This window comes from Embiotoca jacksoni, unplaced genomic scaffold (genome assembly GCF_022577435.1).
Source record: "Embiotoca jacksoni isolate LCO1_2020_lvr unplaced genomic scaffold, fEmbJac1.0.p SCAF_16, whole genome shotgun sequence".
In the NCBI taxonomy this organism is placed as follows: domain Eukaryota; kingdom Metazoa; phylum Chordata; class Actinopteri; family Embiotocidae; genus Embiotoca; species Embiotoca jacksoni.
In genome coordinates this window covers 3,480,964-3,495,989 of record NW_027185296.1, presented here as the reverse complement: position 1 = coordinate 3,495,989, position 15,026 = coordinate 3,480,964, and the positions used below count along the sequence as shown (strand labels likewise).

The following is a 15,026-nucleotide window of genomic DNA, read 5'->3' as shown; positions in this document are numbered from 1 at the left end:
AGCTCTATTCAGAAGGGAAAACGGCTTCATTATCTCACCATTATCTTCTCTGTAATCATCATGTCTGTTTGAAGGGTCTAATGGCTGGAAACACAGTCAGATGATATTTGGTAACTATTAAAGCTGCACAGAAAAGCACGGTTACACCTGTTTGTATCTCCAGATCAATGATGGAATGGTTGTGGATATTTCAGTTTTTGGTATCACTGAATATATTCCATTTCCAGAGGAAGATGACACAAAGAATTAGCAGAGGAATCGATGAAGGACAATAGTCAACCATCCAACACTAGATTTTCCATCGATTGTAAAATGAGTTTACGGCCTCGTGGCTCTGTGACATGTTCTCAGTGAATATGCGACCATGCTGATGTTTTCCAGGTACAATGTTTATGATGTTTGGCATCATACAGTTACCGCCTCGTGGTTGTTTGCCTTCACTAACCAGTCAAGTTACAGTTTATATCCATATCTCTCCAGACTCATCCAATATACACAGTGAAGAATTCGAAGGAATCCTAATGTGTGTTCACATGCTTGGACAATGAAACCTATGGACAGCAGACAATGCTTCAAATATGGATGTTGCCGCAAAGAAGACACAAATTCAAAAATGTGGATGCTTCACACACATCATATCAATATATATATACAATCAGCACAGTTTCAAGGTGGACACCCTAGTGCCACCAATTGAGCATCAGACTAAATGTGAATTATAGTCACAATCTTCCCCTCCGTTTCTAAATTACAGTGTTGAATAATGGCAAGAAAAGTGTTTTTGCAAACCATTATGATGTCACAGTGAAGTTGACCTTTGACCTTTTAGATATAAAATGTCATCACGTCATCATTTTATCCGATTAGATTAAATTCTTGAATGTTCTGTGGAATCAAAGTGACCTTTGGCCACCAAAATCGAATTAGTTCATCCTTCAGTGCCACATTTGAAGAAATTCTCTCAAGGCTTTCTTGAGAGAAGACGTTCATAAGAACGAGACGGACGGATGGGATGTAGGCGAGGTCACAGTGACCGTGACATTTGACCTCCAACATCTTATCAGTTCATCCTTGAGCCCAAGTGAACGTTTGTGTTAAATTGAAAAAAAAAACCTTAAGGCTTTCCTGAGATAATGCGTTCACAAGAATGAGACAGACAGAAAGGATCTGAAAACATTATGCCCTCAGCTATGGATGTGAGGCCATAATGACTTTGGCCTTTGCCCACCAAAATCGAATCAGTTCATTCTTGAGTAAAAGTCAGCATTTGTGCCAAATTTGAAAAAACAAAATCCCTTAAGGAGTTCTTGAGTTATCGCCTTTACAAGAATGGGTTGACGGGAGGCCAGAGTGACCTTTGACCCCCAAGATATCTGTTCCGTCTTTGATTGAACGTTTTTGCCCAGTTCGAAGAGACTCCCTCGAGGTGTTTTTGAGCTTTAATGTACAGGAGAATGAAATGGACAGACGGACAACGTGAAAACATACAGCGGTTGCCAGCACTGGGACATAAAATATTGAGTTCAGGTCAGAAACTGAACAAGCAAATTTGTACATCTTTCCACAGAACAGCAAAGTGAAGGAATAATTCTGAATAACTTAGCCTTCTTCTGCAGCAATATACTGCGGATAAAAAGTCAGATAGCTCCTTTCCTTAAAACACCTGAAATGCCTCATGTTGCTCCTGGATGAGGTGAGAGAACGGATGGATTGGTGAGTGCGGAGGTAAGAGGAGTCTTTTCAGGTCCTTGGTTTGTTTGCCTTTTTTACCCTCTCTTCCTCTCGGTAGATGAACATTGATTCCAAGACTTTTTGTCTTCACAACATGGAGCTTCAACTTCACATTATTAATATATGAGCCCTCTTGATGCATTGAATTTGACTTGTGTGCACATTGCTGTTACTTTATTCTTAATTCTATTTGGCTATTATTTTTTGCTGAAAGTGGTGGTGTGCTGAGCCTGGGCGCAGGCGGCAAACGATACCCACAGCATTACAAACTGAAATGATAAATAGCTTTATTTACAGCTCACGTATTGTATCTACCCCTGCAGTGTTAAAACATTTTTTTTTTTTCATGCATTTCTTCACAGTGATGTGCTGAACTGAGACGAAGACACAAATAACCATCAAAATCTCAGTTGGTGTTTGTGTTCAAGATGTTTGTCATGGTCTGCTTATACTCTTTGCTCTGGGTGCAGCTGCGCACCCTGCCGACTTGCCAATTAGGCCTACACATTTAGTTATGCACCCTGCTGATCTTCCAATTACACCTACACAGCCACACACACTGGTGATGATAATTAGGACTACGTGCTCTCGGAGATGTGCGCATCGTGTACGACAGCGGAGGTGACTGCTCGTAATGTACAGATGTCAAACTCCAGTTAGAAAATCAGCCAAAACGAAGGTGGAATGTTTGCATAAAGAATTATGAGGTCTAAAGGAAATAGCAGCTTCCAGTAATCACTTCCAGTCTTTCAAGAAAGCAAGGGTTCTCTTTGTTCATACATAGCTGAGTAGTTCCAGCAAAGTGAAATAAATATGAGCTCAATAGAGTGTAACTACAGAGATTATCTACAGTGAACCGTACAGGCATTTTCACTCAGCGCTACATGTACCTCTGAATGCATGATTGTTCTACAGGAAAGGGAGATCAACACAAAGAAATGACAAAACTTCTCACAGACATCTCTTCAAATATGCCTCAAAGATCATTCTATAGTGTTATGAAAAAAAAAAAAGAGTATGCACTCGTGTTGAAGAGTATCAGACACTGTGACTGTCTCTCAGCTGGAAGAGCTGGCCAAGTCCCCAACACTCTGCTCTCTACCAGCTGTTTGGTCGCTGTCCTCAGAGTGACCGCAGTGTGGACAAGCCAGGACATAAATAAGAATCCTTAATAATATTAGTCCTTATTTACATATCAAAGGACATGGTGACATACTGAAACGCATCCTCATAAGTAAAATAAATTCCCCTGTCGAGTGTTATCTTTTTTCCTAAAACTTCAGCACCTCTGTGTGTCTTCCAGTCCAGGTAATAACAGTTACTCCTTTTTAATTGAAGCAATTGAATCAAAGGCTCTCTGACTTCTTGTTTGTGCTTCCCTTTACATGTCCACCTGGGGGCTCTCTGCTCCCACTCAAGCTACCAAATTACACTTCATAGAAGTGGCTATCAGCCCTTCCAAGTCCACTGAATTTTTCCTTCTTCTCTGTCTTTATTGTATATTTTATTCCTCTTGGTTATAATTTCATTATCTCCTTCTTATTGCTGTACACTTTCCTCCTCTCACTTCATCACATAATTCTCAAACAGTTATTACATTCCAGGCAATAAGAGTAAAATATTTAAAACATTTCAGCATACAATATGAAAAACAGCAAATGTCTCCAGCTAGATGGAGACAAAAGGACATTAAGGGAATACTTCAATTTATTCAGGGAGATTTGAGTGGTCCCATCTCAGATCAACTGTTTTTTCAGCAGCTTACACTACCCTCCAGTGGTCAAGACTGTTATTGCAAGCACTTGCAATATTTCTTTTCAAATTCTTTGAAAAAAAAAAAATGCCTGGGCTCTCGCAATGCAGCATACTCCTCTGTGCTCTACACATGTCACAGATGTTGATTCATTAGAGTCAATACGTTTCTATTTAGACTCACTGAATATGTTGACTCAGAGTGCAAAAAAACATTGTTCTGATGCAACAATTGTTGTTGTGGAGGTTTATGAGCGATGCAGAGTTCGTTGGAGAAATATTGTTTGGTTCATGGGCAAAGTGTCACATTATAAATACTGGAATGAACAGCGCATTCAGGTTTATCACATCTGCCACGTACACATACTGTAACTGGGTGTGTGGGGTGTGCCTGCATACCATGTACATGTGTATGCAGTTGTTTACCTATGTTTGGGTGCCCTAAACATAAAGGATTCGTTGTGCCCCTGATTTCAAAAAGCAATTTTAAAATAAGAAAAACACAAATATACCATCACAGTGTATTACATTATAAATTATTATTATTATTATTATTATCTGGACCATATCTGCACCCTATCTGGACCTAGTCTGGACTCTAGGAGGCCCCCTTGTCAATGTCCCTGGGCCATCCACCAGAGTGGCCCGGCCTGTCTATCCGGGCCTTGGCTTGTCTTCCAGAATGTTCCTGTTCTGCCCTGTCCCCGAGCTCCCTGTTTCTGGCCAATGTGGTCCTCTGTCCCTTCTCCAGACTTCCTGGTTTAGGGTTTGCTCTCGGGTGTGTCCTCTCATCACGCTCCACCTGCGACTGTTTCACTCTGAGCTAATGGGACAGCTTTACAGCATTCCATTCATCACCTCCTGGCAGTATATAAACCCCTGGTCTTCCACTCTACCTTGTCAGATTAATCACCGCGGTACAAGGATTCAGACCTCAACCTCTTTAAGGTTGTACTCGGTAATCATCTTCGTTGTATCTGAGCCCTGTTTTCTCCACTCTGCTCCAGTCCTGCTTTGTCTGAAAGACTCTCCCGCTCCGGCCCTGCTTCGTCCACAAGACTCAACTGCTTCTGTCCTGCTTCACTTGTTCGTGTTACGAAGCTCGGGATAAGGTCGGGATGGATGGATAGTAATTTAAAAAATTTCCCCTTGGGGATTAATAAAGTAACTACCTAAACCTACCCCTAAATTTGTTTGGTAAAAGCTCAAAATTCATAGAAATGTACTGTATGTGTTCACCTTGGAAGGGATCTGGAAGTGTGATTTCTACACGTTAGTGGAGTAAAATGTCACCAAAGTGGGACAATTCATAGGAGAAAATTTCAGCAAGCAGATGCAATGACAACAAGGAACTAACCCAGATAAGGTCTAGTTAAGGTCCAGATAAAGTCTAGATAAGGTCTAAATTAGGTCCAGATGAGGTCTAGATAAGGTCTAAATTAGGTCCTGATGAGGTCCAGATGTCATGGTCCGTCCCCCAGACCTCCTTGTGGGTGTGGCTTCTCATCAGGCAGAGTTCTTCTTTTCCAAAGGACTGAAAAAAAACGACATACTGACCATTAACCCAGTATTTTTTTAAACCATACATTATTTTTCTGTAATAAAAATTAGGCTATATTATGTTTTGCAAGTAATGGTCTAATGGTGCCTACAGTGGTTGTGTTTCATCTTTAATTTAAGTCATTCATCAGGCATGATTAGAATGATTCTTATGATGATTATGAGGCTATTTTGGTACCCCCTCCAGCACCTGGTGCCCGACGCACAGCGCGTTATGCGCATACACGAAGCGGCAGCCCCGACCTGTATAATCACCATAGAAGCCCTGTTACGTTGTTGATTTTTGCGTTCCTCGTCAGGCGAAACAGGTGTTTCAGTTGGTGTGTTCATTGTTAATGCCTGCGCATCAATTTCTCAAGTCAAAGGAAACTAAGAGCTGTTTTTGTCTTGTTATTGTGCCTGATTTGCATGGTCCCGACCACTAAGATGTTAATATAACATTGCATGTGTCAAACAGCCTGACTCTTAAAGCATGCATCTTCTTTTTTCTTTTCTTTTTTTTGTATGTAAAAGTATGGAAATGTTTTTGATCAAATGTGGGCTTAAGTATTTGAAATCCAATTGTTAAGATGGTGAGATGGATTAAAGCTGGCACTGTGTGGAGCTCAGCTGTTGAGAAGGGAGTCAAATCAAGGAGAGTACCCACTGGCACTGTTTCAGCCTCTTCATTAATCAGATTCATCATAATGACTGCGTGTGTGTGTGTGTGTGTGTGTGTGTGTGTGTGTGTGTGTGTGTGTGTGTGTGTGTGTGTGTGTGTGTGTGTGTGTGTGTGTGTGTTTGCCCACAGAACAGAAAGACGAGGAAGGGAGAGTAGGAAGGAGATAGATATACTTTACAATATGGGTGGATGGATGGATGGATGGATGGATGGATGGATGGATGGATAGCAGGCAGATCAATAGATAGATAGATAGATAGATAGATAGATAGATAGATAGATAGATAGATAGATAGATAGATAGATAGATAGATAGATAGATAGATAGATAGATAGATAGATAAAGGAGATGGAATGGAGGGTCGTCACAGGGATTGAGGGATACAGCTGCCTGGTGTCACATCCCCTCCCTCCCATACTGTTCCACATATCTGATAGGACATGGACCGGGTGTAAACAAGTTGTAAATTACCCCAAAGCTGGCTCATGCAGCCAGTTTTAATTTGCAGAGGAGAGCAGACAAGGATGCCACAAATGTGTGGGACACGGTCGCTATCCTTCTCCCTCATCTTTCCTTCATTCCTACAGTATCATTTGCGTACTGCAGCACTGGAGGGCTTCACTCCCATAAAACATCAGCAAATGAGAGCCCCAGACAGGTCCTCTCGGTCCGGCACCACTCAACAGATGTGAAATGGCCTGATAGGCTCCCCAGTGAGATGAGGAGTTGCAACATGGTGGAAGAAGAGAGGTAAACGAGAGGAGGAGGAGTAGCACAGTGTGTGTGTGTGTGTGTGTGTGTGTGTGGGGGGGGGGGGGGGGGGGGGGGGGGAGGGGAGGGTGATATAAACTGACAAGGTAAATGACAATTCCTCTCACTGATTTACACACTTTTATGTTTGTTTTATGGTTGATTTACTAAATATGCAGAAGTCTTGCCTCTGGGTTTTGTCATTTAATGAAACAATAAAGGTGAGTAGCAGCAGCACCTGCTAACAAATATTGATGACACTGCAACAACTGCTCCCTGTGCAGATGTGAGCTGTCTTGCTGCAGAATAAGTTGTTTTTTTTGTTAGCCTGACTGACAAGCCGTTAGATAATAATACAACTCCATGTGAATATTACTTGGCTCCATGTTGAAATTAGGAAACCATTAATTTAAAAAACAAAAAAATTCCCATAAACATATAAAATGAAGATGAAGAAACTCAAAGAGATTCAATTAGAAAAATTATAGTTCCAAATAGAAAACATTAAATTATATAAAATACTGCAACCTTGCCCCGGTTTTAGATTATAGGGTTGCATAACTGTTCAAATGCTGCTTGAAGTAACTGAGCTGTGTATGCAACCCTGAAGAAATGTCCTGTCTAAATAAACTATTTCTAAAGGCTTGCTCATGAAAGCAATTGGTTTTCTTTTAGATTATGACGAATCTTTGTTTCAAAGGAGGAATCTTGATATTTAATATCTTTAAAGTTTCCACTGCAAGAAAAAAACATGTTTTGCAGTAGTACAATGTACATAGCTTAGATTGTTCTGTCTTTCTGTGGACATGTTTGGGAAGGCATGATGTAAATGGCAGAATAAAGTTGGTAAAGGATAAAAAGGATGACTCTTCTTTTTCTGTCTTTTGCTGTCTATGTCACATGGCAATCAGGTGTGTTGGAAAATGAAATAAAAAGTTACATTTATCCACATAGGTCGGCACTGATTTTATTGCAATATTATGCCACATCAAAACAGTGAATAACTATTAAGCTCTGTGCTAACAGTTTATGGAAGCTTTTTTTTCTTCTGTTAAAAAAAATTGTACAGTATACAGCTCTATCTGTAAAATGTAATTAGTGTGCATTTACTCGAGCAATGTCCCGCCCTTGATTGCTTCAATTTAATGGAACTTTATACTTCTACTTCATTATAGTGACAGCTGTCAGATGCTTTCCGGTTATGTTTTGTTACATACAAAACAATGAAAATCTACTATTAAACTATGATGCATCATTATAGGCCTGCACATGCACTAATACTCTGAAAGGGTCCTACTTGTGATACTTAAAATTTTATTTGGCTGATAATACTTTTGTACTTTACTCAAGTATGGTATATTTAATAAAGGACCCTATGTGAAAGTGTGATATTGTTACTATTATTTTCATTCAAGTAAATTATCACTTCTTCCACCACTGCGACCTTAAGTATACAATAAGTAACAAACCCAAATATCAGTGTACAGCTACTACTTAAAAAAAAATAATTATTTGATGCAACAACTAAATTAGTTGATGAACTCAAAGACACTGTATTCAATGATCACAATTTAGATATCATTTTCTGAGTGGTTTATTAGAATAAGAAAGTTGACATAGAGCAAAGTCTCCATGCGGAGTGACAGGCAGAGCTCAGGACAATGTGGAGAATGGTGAACAACTGCTGGAGTGTGTTTATGTATGTGTGTGTCTGTGTTTAGTGTATGCATGTACTGCGCAGTTGTCGGAGGGTGCATGCACGTGTTGCTTTTTGCATGACGACAGACAGATTTCTTCGCGGACACAAGCACACACACTTGCATGTACTGTACAAATTCACACGTCGCTACTTCTGTACACACACAGAGGCTGTGTCGTCATGCAGCTACTGCACTTAAATTACATGTAAGCATCAAGGTTATGTACACGTACTGTAGGAGGGACACGGGTTGTCATCTGATGACAGCCTGCCCCGTGGCCCCCCGGGGTGACTGGGGGCAGCCTCTGGTGAGAGCCACAGGAAGGCGGGGTCCTTCACAGTAGTAGGATACTCCACTCTGCAGGAGAAAAATCTCCTTTTCACCCTCAGTCTTTAGGGGTTATTTCACTCTGCCTCCTCTTCCCCTCTCATTCCTTTAAGATTCAGCATCCAAACAGGACACAACACTTCGGTGCTGCTCACAGTACTGCTTCAATATAATAATAATCATGATAGTCATCAGGCTCGTCTTCACTGTTGTCATCAAATTCAGCACACCAGAGAATTGAAATTGAAATCATATACAATAATATTCAATATAAATTTTAAACCAAATATCTACCACAGAAACAAACAAGAGAAAAAACAAACATGACAGAAATGATCAGTGCTGACTAAATACATCTACAACTTTACAAAAATGCAAATGTTGATTTTGTTTTTGCCTTGTTTTTGTGCTTTTTCCTCTCACATGTTGGCTTGGACGGAAGCAGTTTCAAGTCACTACTTCCCAGTGTGTGGATGGATTTAATACAACTTATTCTTTTATTTTTTTCTCCGCACTTTTCTAGGGCATAGATCACATACAGTACAATGGAGCACTGTAAAATGGCAGTTATTGGCTGGGGCGCATCGCATGACTGGGCCGCACGTCACAACCCCAACACACAAAGGCATGGTTCTCCTCAGCAAGCGCACAGACAAAACATGATAAATAAAAACTCAGACAGCCTGGGTCACAAATGCTGGGTGGGAGTCTTGTGTGTGTTTGGAGGGTAGAGATAAGATAAGAGGAAGAATATGTGTATGAGTGTGTGTGTGTGTGTGTGTGTGTGTGTGTGTGTGTGTGTGTGTGTGTGTGTGTGTGTGTGTGTGTGTGTGTGTGTGTGTAGGACTGGAGGCAATATATGCTACATTTGAGACAAAAAAAGAACTTTCAAACAAAGTCATTTCTAAGCGATGGAAAGCAATTTACCACATGAGCGGCTGTGAAAATATATTTTTTTAAAAAGTGTCACGCATAAAGGATTTGATGTGAAATAAAGTAGAGGTTACTTTGATTTTGGTTTCTGATTCATTAAATTAACCAGCTAACATTTAACTGTGACAAACACAAGAATGCACAGCCTTGACTTAAAGTTGGTGGAGATAGTATCTTATGAAGACAAATTGCTGTTAAAAGACGAGGGACAGGAATGACATGAAGTATGTAAAGAGTAAGGAGGATGATGGCTTTAATAAACAGTCTGACGTCCGTGAGGTTACACCTGAATTCTTTTGCTGCCCTGTAATGTTGAACTAAAGTAATCAAATTGTGCAGACATTGAGATAACATCATGAACAGTACCTTCCCTTGAACCGGTCAGCCCTATTTCAGGCCTGAACTCTATTTCTGATCTTAATTCAATTGCATCCCGAATTTGGTTAAAGGGCCCATTTGTGTGTGTGCATGCATAAGTGTGTGTATATGTACGAGGCTGGTGGTTAGTGGAGGGGTAAAGGGGCTGGTTTGAACGTGCACCTCCCTCTCAGGGCTGATGTGTCTGTAGTAATCTTCTCAGGGACTCATCAGGCCATTAGAGGGCCGGGAATGTACTTTGCCTAATCAAGCATGTTTAGTGAAACACTGGAGGAGATGCGGAGCGAGGACACGGCTGGTTGGGCACGCTGGCTGAGACAGAGAGGCCTCATTCACACACACACACACACACACACACACACACACACACACACACACACACACACACACACACACACACACACACACACACACACACACACACACACACACACACACACAGCACTCAAGCCATGGCTGAGATGGGGCTGGGCTGGTGGAGAGCTCCCTATCCTCAATACTAATGACCTGTTTCAGGGTGGAATGTGTAAAGAATACACTGTACTAATGTGGCAAGGCGGTAATGCAGTAACATCACGTTCGCCTGCCTGACCTCCTCCGCTGTCCTTGCTTTTATAAATCTCTTTCACTGGCTTGTCTCATATATTACCTCTAGCTCTGGCTCTACATTTGTTAGGGCTGGGTAGTAAACCTCAACAGAAATGTGTGTGTAGCCCTGCATCGAAAACTGGTATCGAATAGCTGTTCAGATTTATACTCTTGTTTACATCTCTGTGGTTAGGCATCTGATTTGCATCCAAATTTTGACAGAATAATCTGGACTGTTTTATTTAGGGAAAGTTGGTAAAAAACTGTTTGTGTTTAGAGAGCATTAAACTTTAACCGACTACATTGGGCCAAATTTGTAGAAAAAGAGGATTATGTTTCTCAAATTAAGGTATATAATGTATAAAATGTAGAAACAATAGCTGGTTGCTGCAGCAGAAAGTAACAACAAGAGCAGTGAGAGTCAATCAAAACAAAAATTGGTGCATTCAACTGGGAAGTAGAAAAGACACCCTAATGCCCGTTGAACTCTGAAAATCCCACGAGTAAAGTAGGAGTTTTCTGAGAGCTCTGAGTCGGCGGCATTTGTGTTCAATGGAAGAAACGTACTTTGTCCAGAAAGAAGGTTAAATAGCCAATCTGATTAGATTAACTTTCCCAACTTTCCCAGCTACATGAATGCACAAAAGGTTTTGTGCCAGAAAACCAAAACGATGAGTTAAAATATGCTTTGGTCATAGTTCTCTGTGGGTCTGACACATGTGATCCAATGTTAATATGAAAATATAGATTGTTAGCCACATTTTTTTCTAACTAAAGTCTCAAAAAGTCTTGCGTTGTATCAGAACTAAAAGATGTGTGTCTTGTGTGTATTGCATCTCCATTTTAACTGCACTTCTTTGTGTAAAGTATAATGGCTTAAATGTATTGTATAGCATGCACTGCTCCCACGCAAGGCTGTGGACACTGACAGCATGCATTTGTGGAAGTTAGGCATTAATGGTTCAATAGTTGTTTTTTTTTCTTGACAGGGTTGAAAAAAGAAGAGTGAGGGTGAGAGTAGAACTGATCAAAGCTGTTTTTTGTACTCAATATGAGCAACACATTCATGTAAACAAGCCCTCAGAGACTCTCGCGCGCACACAAGCTGAGACGGATACACACAAAAATACCACCTAAACCATGACCCAGATGAACTAAAGCTATCTGTGCATCTATATTTGAATCAAGAACAGATAAGAACGGACAAAAAAACAGAAAATATCAAAAGATCAGACAGCGGAGTGAAAGAGAAACTCCACACCCAAGTATACCCATGCCCATCTGTTTTCTTTATCCAGCTTTTGTTGGGAAACACACTGAAAGAAAGAAAGAAAGAAAGAAAGAAAGAAAGAAAGAAAGAAAGAAAGAAAGAAAGAAAGAAAGGGATAAAGCCACAAGGGATGACCATTGTGACAGTTAGCAGTGCCCCATCGCTGGCCTCAACCCCAGCTTCAGCCCTCAGCTCCTCCCTGTCCTGGCAATGCACTGAATCGCCAGTCTGGGTGAACCACAAGAGATGCCCGGGCCTGGTTGATGTATCTCGGATGACGGATGGAGCTGCTGTCGTCCTCATTGATATTCTGCTAGCCTGTGGTGGTGGGCTAGGTCTCTGACTCTTAACGGCTATTTGTTGCCGCAGTCTCCTCCCGCTTCTGGGGCACAAAGAGGCTCAGTGTCGGGCAGAAGAGGCTGAATGGGGCTCCCAAGCGGCCGGGCCTCACAGCTACAGTCAGATAGCCAGACAGCCAGAGCTCACATTCCCTCCGTCAAATGGACTGCGGGGCCCAGGGAGGCCTCAGGTCAGGTCAGACAGAGCCCAGCATGCTGGGAGGCAGTGAGGGAGGGAAGAATGGAGGGGAGATACAGTTCCTTTTCCCAGAGGCTGACGTCTCTAAGCTTCAGTTTGCTTCACTGAGAAGACAATGATATTATAAAAATATCAAATTAAATTGGCTTTATCTTCATCCTTATATGTTTCTTGCTCATTATTGCTCTCTTCACTTCATCATGGCTCTGTGCTGCTTTCGAAGTGCTGGGAGTGACACTGGGTCAATCTGAATCCCTCACTAGCCACTGGTCAACCATCCAAACCTCTGATTCGTATACACATAGAGCTTCAAGTAATATAATAAAATCCTTTTGACTCTCTGTGATTGTTTATAAAAAGGAAAAACAACGTTGTCACCACCTTCATTATATAGTTATACTTCACAGTTAAGACAGGACGCTGGTTGGGGTTGTTGTGGCCACACACATTCGCACATACACACGATCTCTCACACACACACACACACACACACACACACACACACACACACACACACACACACACACACAGCATGATTCATCGAGTCACTGCCCTCTGGCACAGCTACAACAATTTTAGTCTCATCTAAAATCCAAAGTAAAGCACATTGTTGTCTGCTGGATGCCACTGGCATGCACACACACACACACACACACACACACACACACACACACACACACACGCACACACACGCACACACACGCACACACACACACACACACACACACAAAGCAGAAAGAAATTTCACACTCAAAGAAGATTCATGGTGTCAAAACAGTGAACAAAATGTCAGAGGGAGACCTTTCACATTTGGCTCTGCAAGCGAAATTGTCTTTTTTTTTTTTTTTTTTTTTTAAATCTCCACACTGTCCTTTTAAGAAGATTCCCCTTCCTCTGCACCCCTCTCTTTATCTTGCTGTTTGTCCTGTGGTGTCAAAGTCACTCTCTGTGGGTGGTACCACTGACAGATCAGAGGGGCACACCTCAGATTACGAACAGAGGAACGCAGACGTAAGGAGAGTTTTCTCCTCTTTTTCAACTCTGTCTTTGTCTCTTTTCTCTCTGTCTCTCTCTTCAGTCAGCTGAATGACGTCAGAACATTTAATGACAGTGAGAGAGGACAGACAGGGTAAGGTTGGACCGGGACAGTGAGTCTGAGGGGTTGATTTATTCCAGTTTACTGTTGGAGGGAATGGTTTTCAGAGAGAGCTTGGTGTCAGGGTTCACCTACTTCAGCTCACTGGCCACTGGGGTTGCGCTCTCCCATGTTCTTCACGAGAAGATGGCTGAAGTCAGCCAGTTCTCCCAGCCCTCGAGGCCCATGCATGTCTGGCCTGATGAGGCCCTGGCGTTGAGGGTGATAGGGCGCCCCATTGTTGCTGTTGTAGTTGAGCGCCTCGTGACTCCAGCGAGGCTCCCCATAGTCCATGTGAGGAGTGGGAGCGGAGACCACCCTCCGTCGGTCAGGGGAATCCTGCGGCGTGGCAGGGTAGATGTATTCTCCCGCTGAGTTCCTCAGGGTGCCGGTGGGACGACTGCCACCGTGCTCCCCTCTCTGGGTGGCTAGGATCAGGTAGCGCTGGCGTTCTGTGTGTGGGGGCAGCATCACCTCCCCTGGGTCCTCTATCCGGACCATACCCCCACCCCCTCCACCTCCATGTAGGAACTTGGAGCTCAGGTAGATGACAGAGTTGTTTGGGCAGGGAGTCCCGACAGCAGTGAGGAAGGTCTGACTCTGGTCCCAGTCGCCGTCTGGGAGACGCATGGCCCGTTTCTGCTGTAGCGGGGTCTGCTCCGGGGTAGGCAACAAGCCTGGGTCCATCTCTCCTTTGGGCCAGCCATTCGGCATAACAAAGGGGTTGTCTGCCTGCGAACGGCGTCTCTCGCCACCACTGGTTCTTGTTACGCTCATTACCGATCCGCTGCGGCCCTGCCCCAGCATGCTCTGCTCTTTGTCACTTTTGCGGCGGGCGCCATTGGCGGCAGAGCCACGGGAGTGGCGGTGGCGGTGACTCATAATCCAGCATACAGTGAGGCCAGAGAGGATAGCTCCCGTTGCGAAGGCTGAAACAGCGGACACCACCAGCAGGTTTACAGACACTAGGCCGTCAGGCTCCTCGATGAAACTCTCCTGCAGCAGCATTCCTACACAGAGATATAATCACACACAGAAAGAGAGCCATCAGTCAACTGGTGGAACCATCTAAATGGCATCAGTATTTCCTGTATTAAGCACGTGGGAGTTAACAAATGGCCAGACAAAATTACCTATTTTCTTTCTCCCCTGTGTGGGTGGGAATGGTCGTATGCTTTCCAGCCAAGGTAGCTCTGGCTAATTGCCTTCATTACGTAAAGTGGATGGTGATTTTAATAGCTGTAATAACTGTCTTCCTGATTGAAAATAACTTTCAACCTTAACATGTTTCACAACATTAATTTGACATGGAGAGATGCCAAGTCTGGCTTTAATGGTGAGAAATAACTGAAAGTTGTCATACCTTGTTTGTGCTGTGTACTTCTGACTTTGAACAATTTTGATTCATATATTTATGAGTAACGTTTATAGTCAACATCTCAGAAGCTGGATACTTCTTTTTTCAGGTTTTTGTCTCGTACAAATGACAAATATGAGACTCCACCAACATCCTGAACTTGCTGTGCATTTTTATTAAACAAAAGCCCTCGTACTCTTTTTAGCTAAAATAAATATGGAGAAATGTATTCTTTTCTTTGTTACATCCATATGCCAAAGTTTTTGCGAGGATGAGCATGAGGCACCATTTTTAAAGATAAAGGGTACCATATCTGCAGACAAGACCATGAATTTCTGAGATGAAC

General features: G+C 42.4%; 1 protein-coding gene across 1 annotated transcript in view; it reads right to left on the bottom strand.

Moving 5' to 3' along the window:
* Positions 1–8,033: 8,033 nt before the first annotated feature.
* Positions 8,034–15,026, bottom strand: part of sema6bb (sema domain, transmembrane domain (TM), and cytoplasmic domain, (semaphorin) 6Bb) — a 123,040-nt gene continuing 116,047 nt past the window's right edge. Inside the window, exon 17 of the mRNA XM_069150281.1 lies at positions 8,034–14,333. Coding sequence (XP_069006382.1) covers positions 13,426–14,333 — 908 coding nt within the window. The 3' untranslated portion in view covers positions 8,034–13,425. The remainder of the gene's footprint in view (positions 14,334–15,026) is intronic.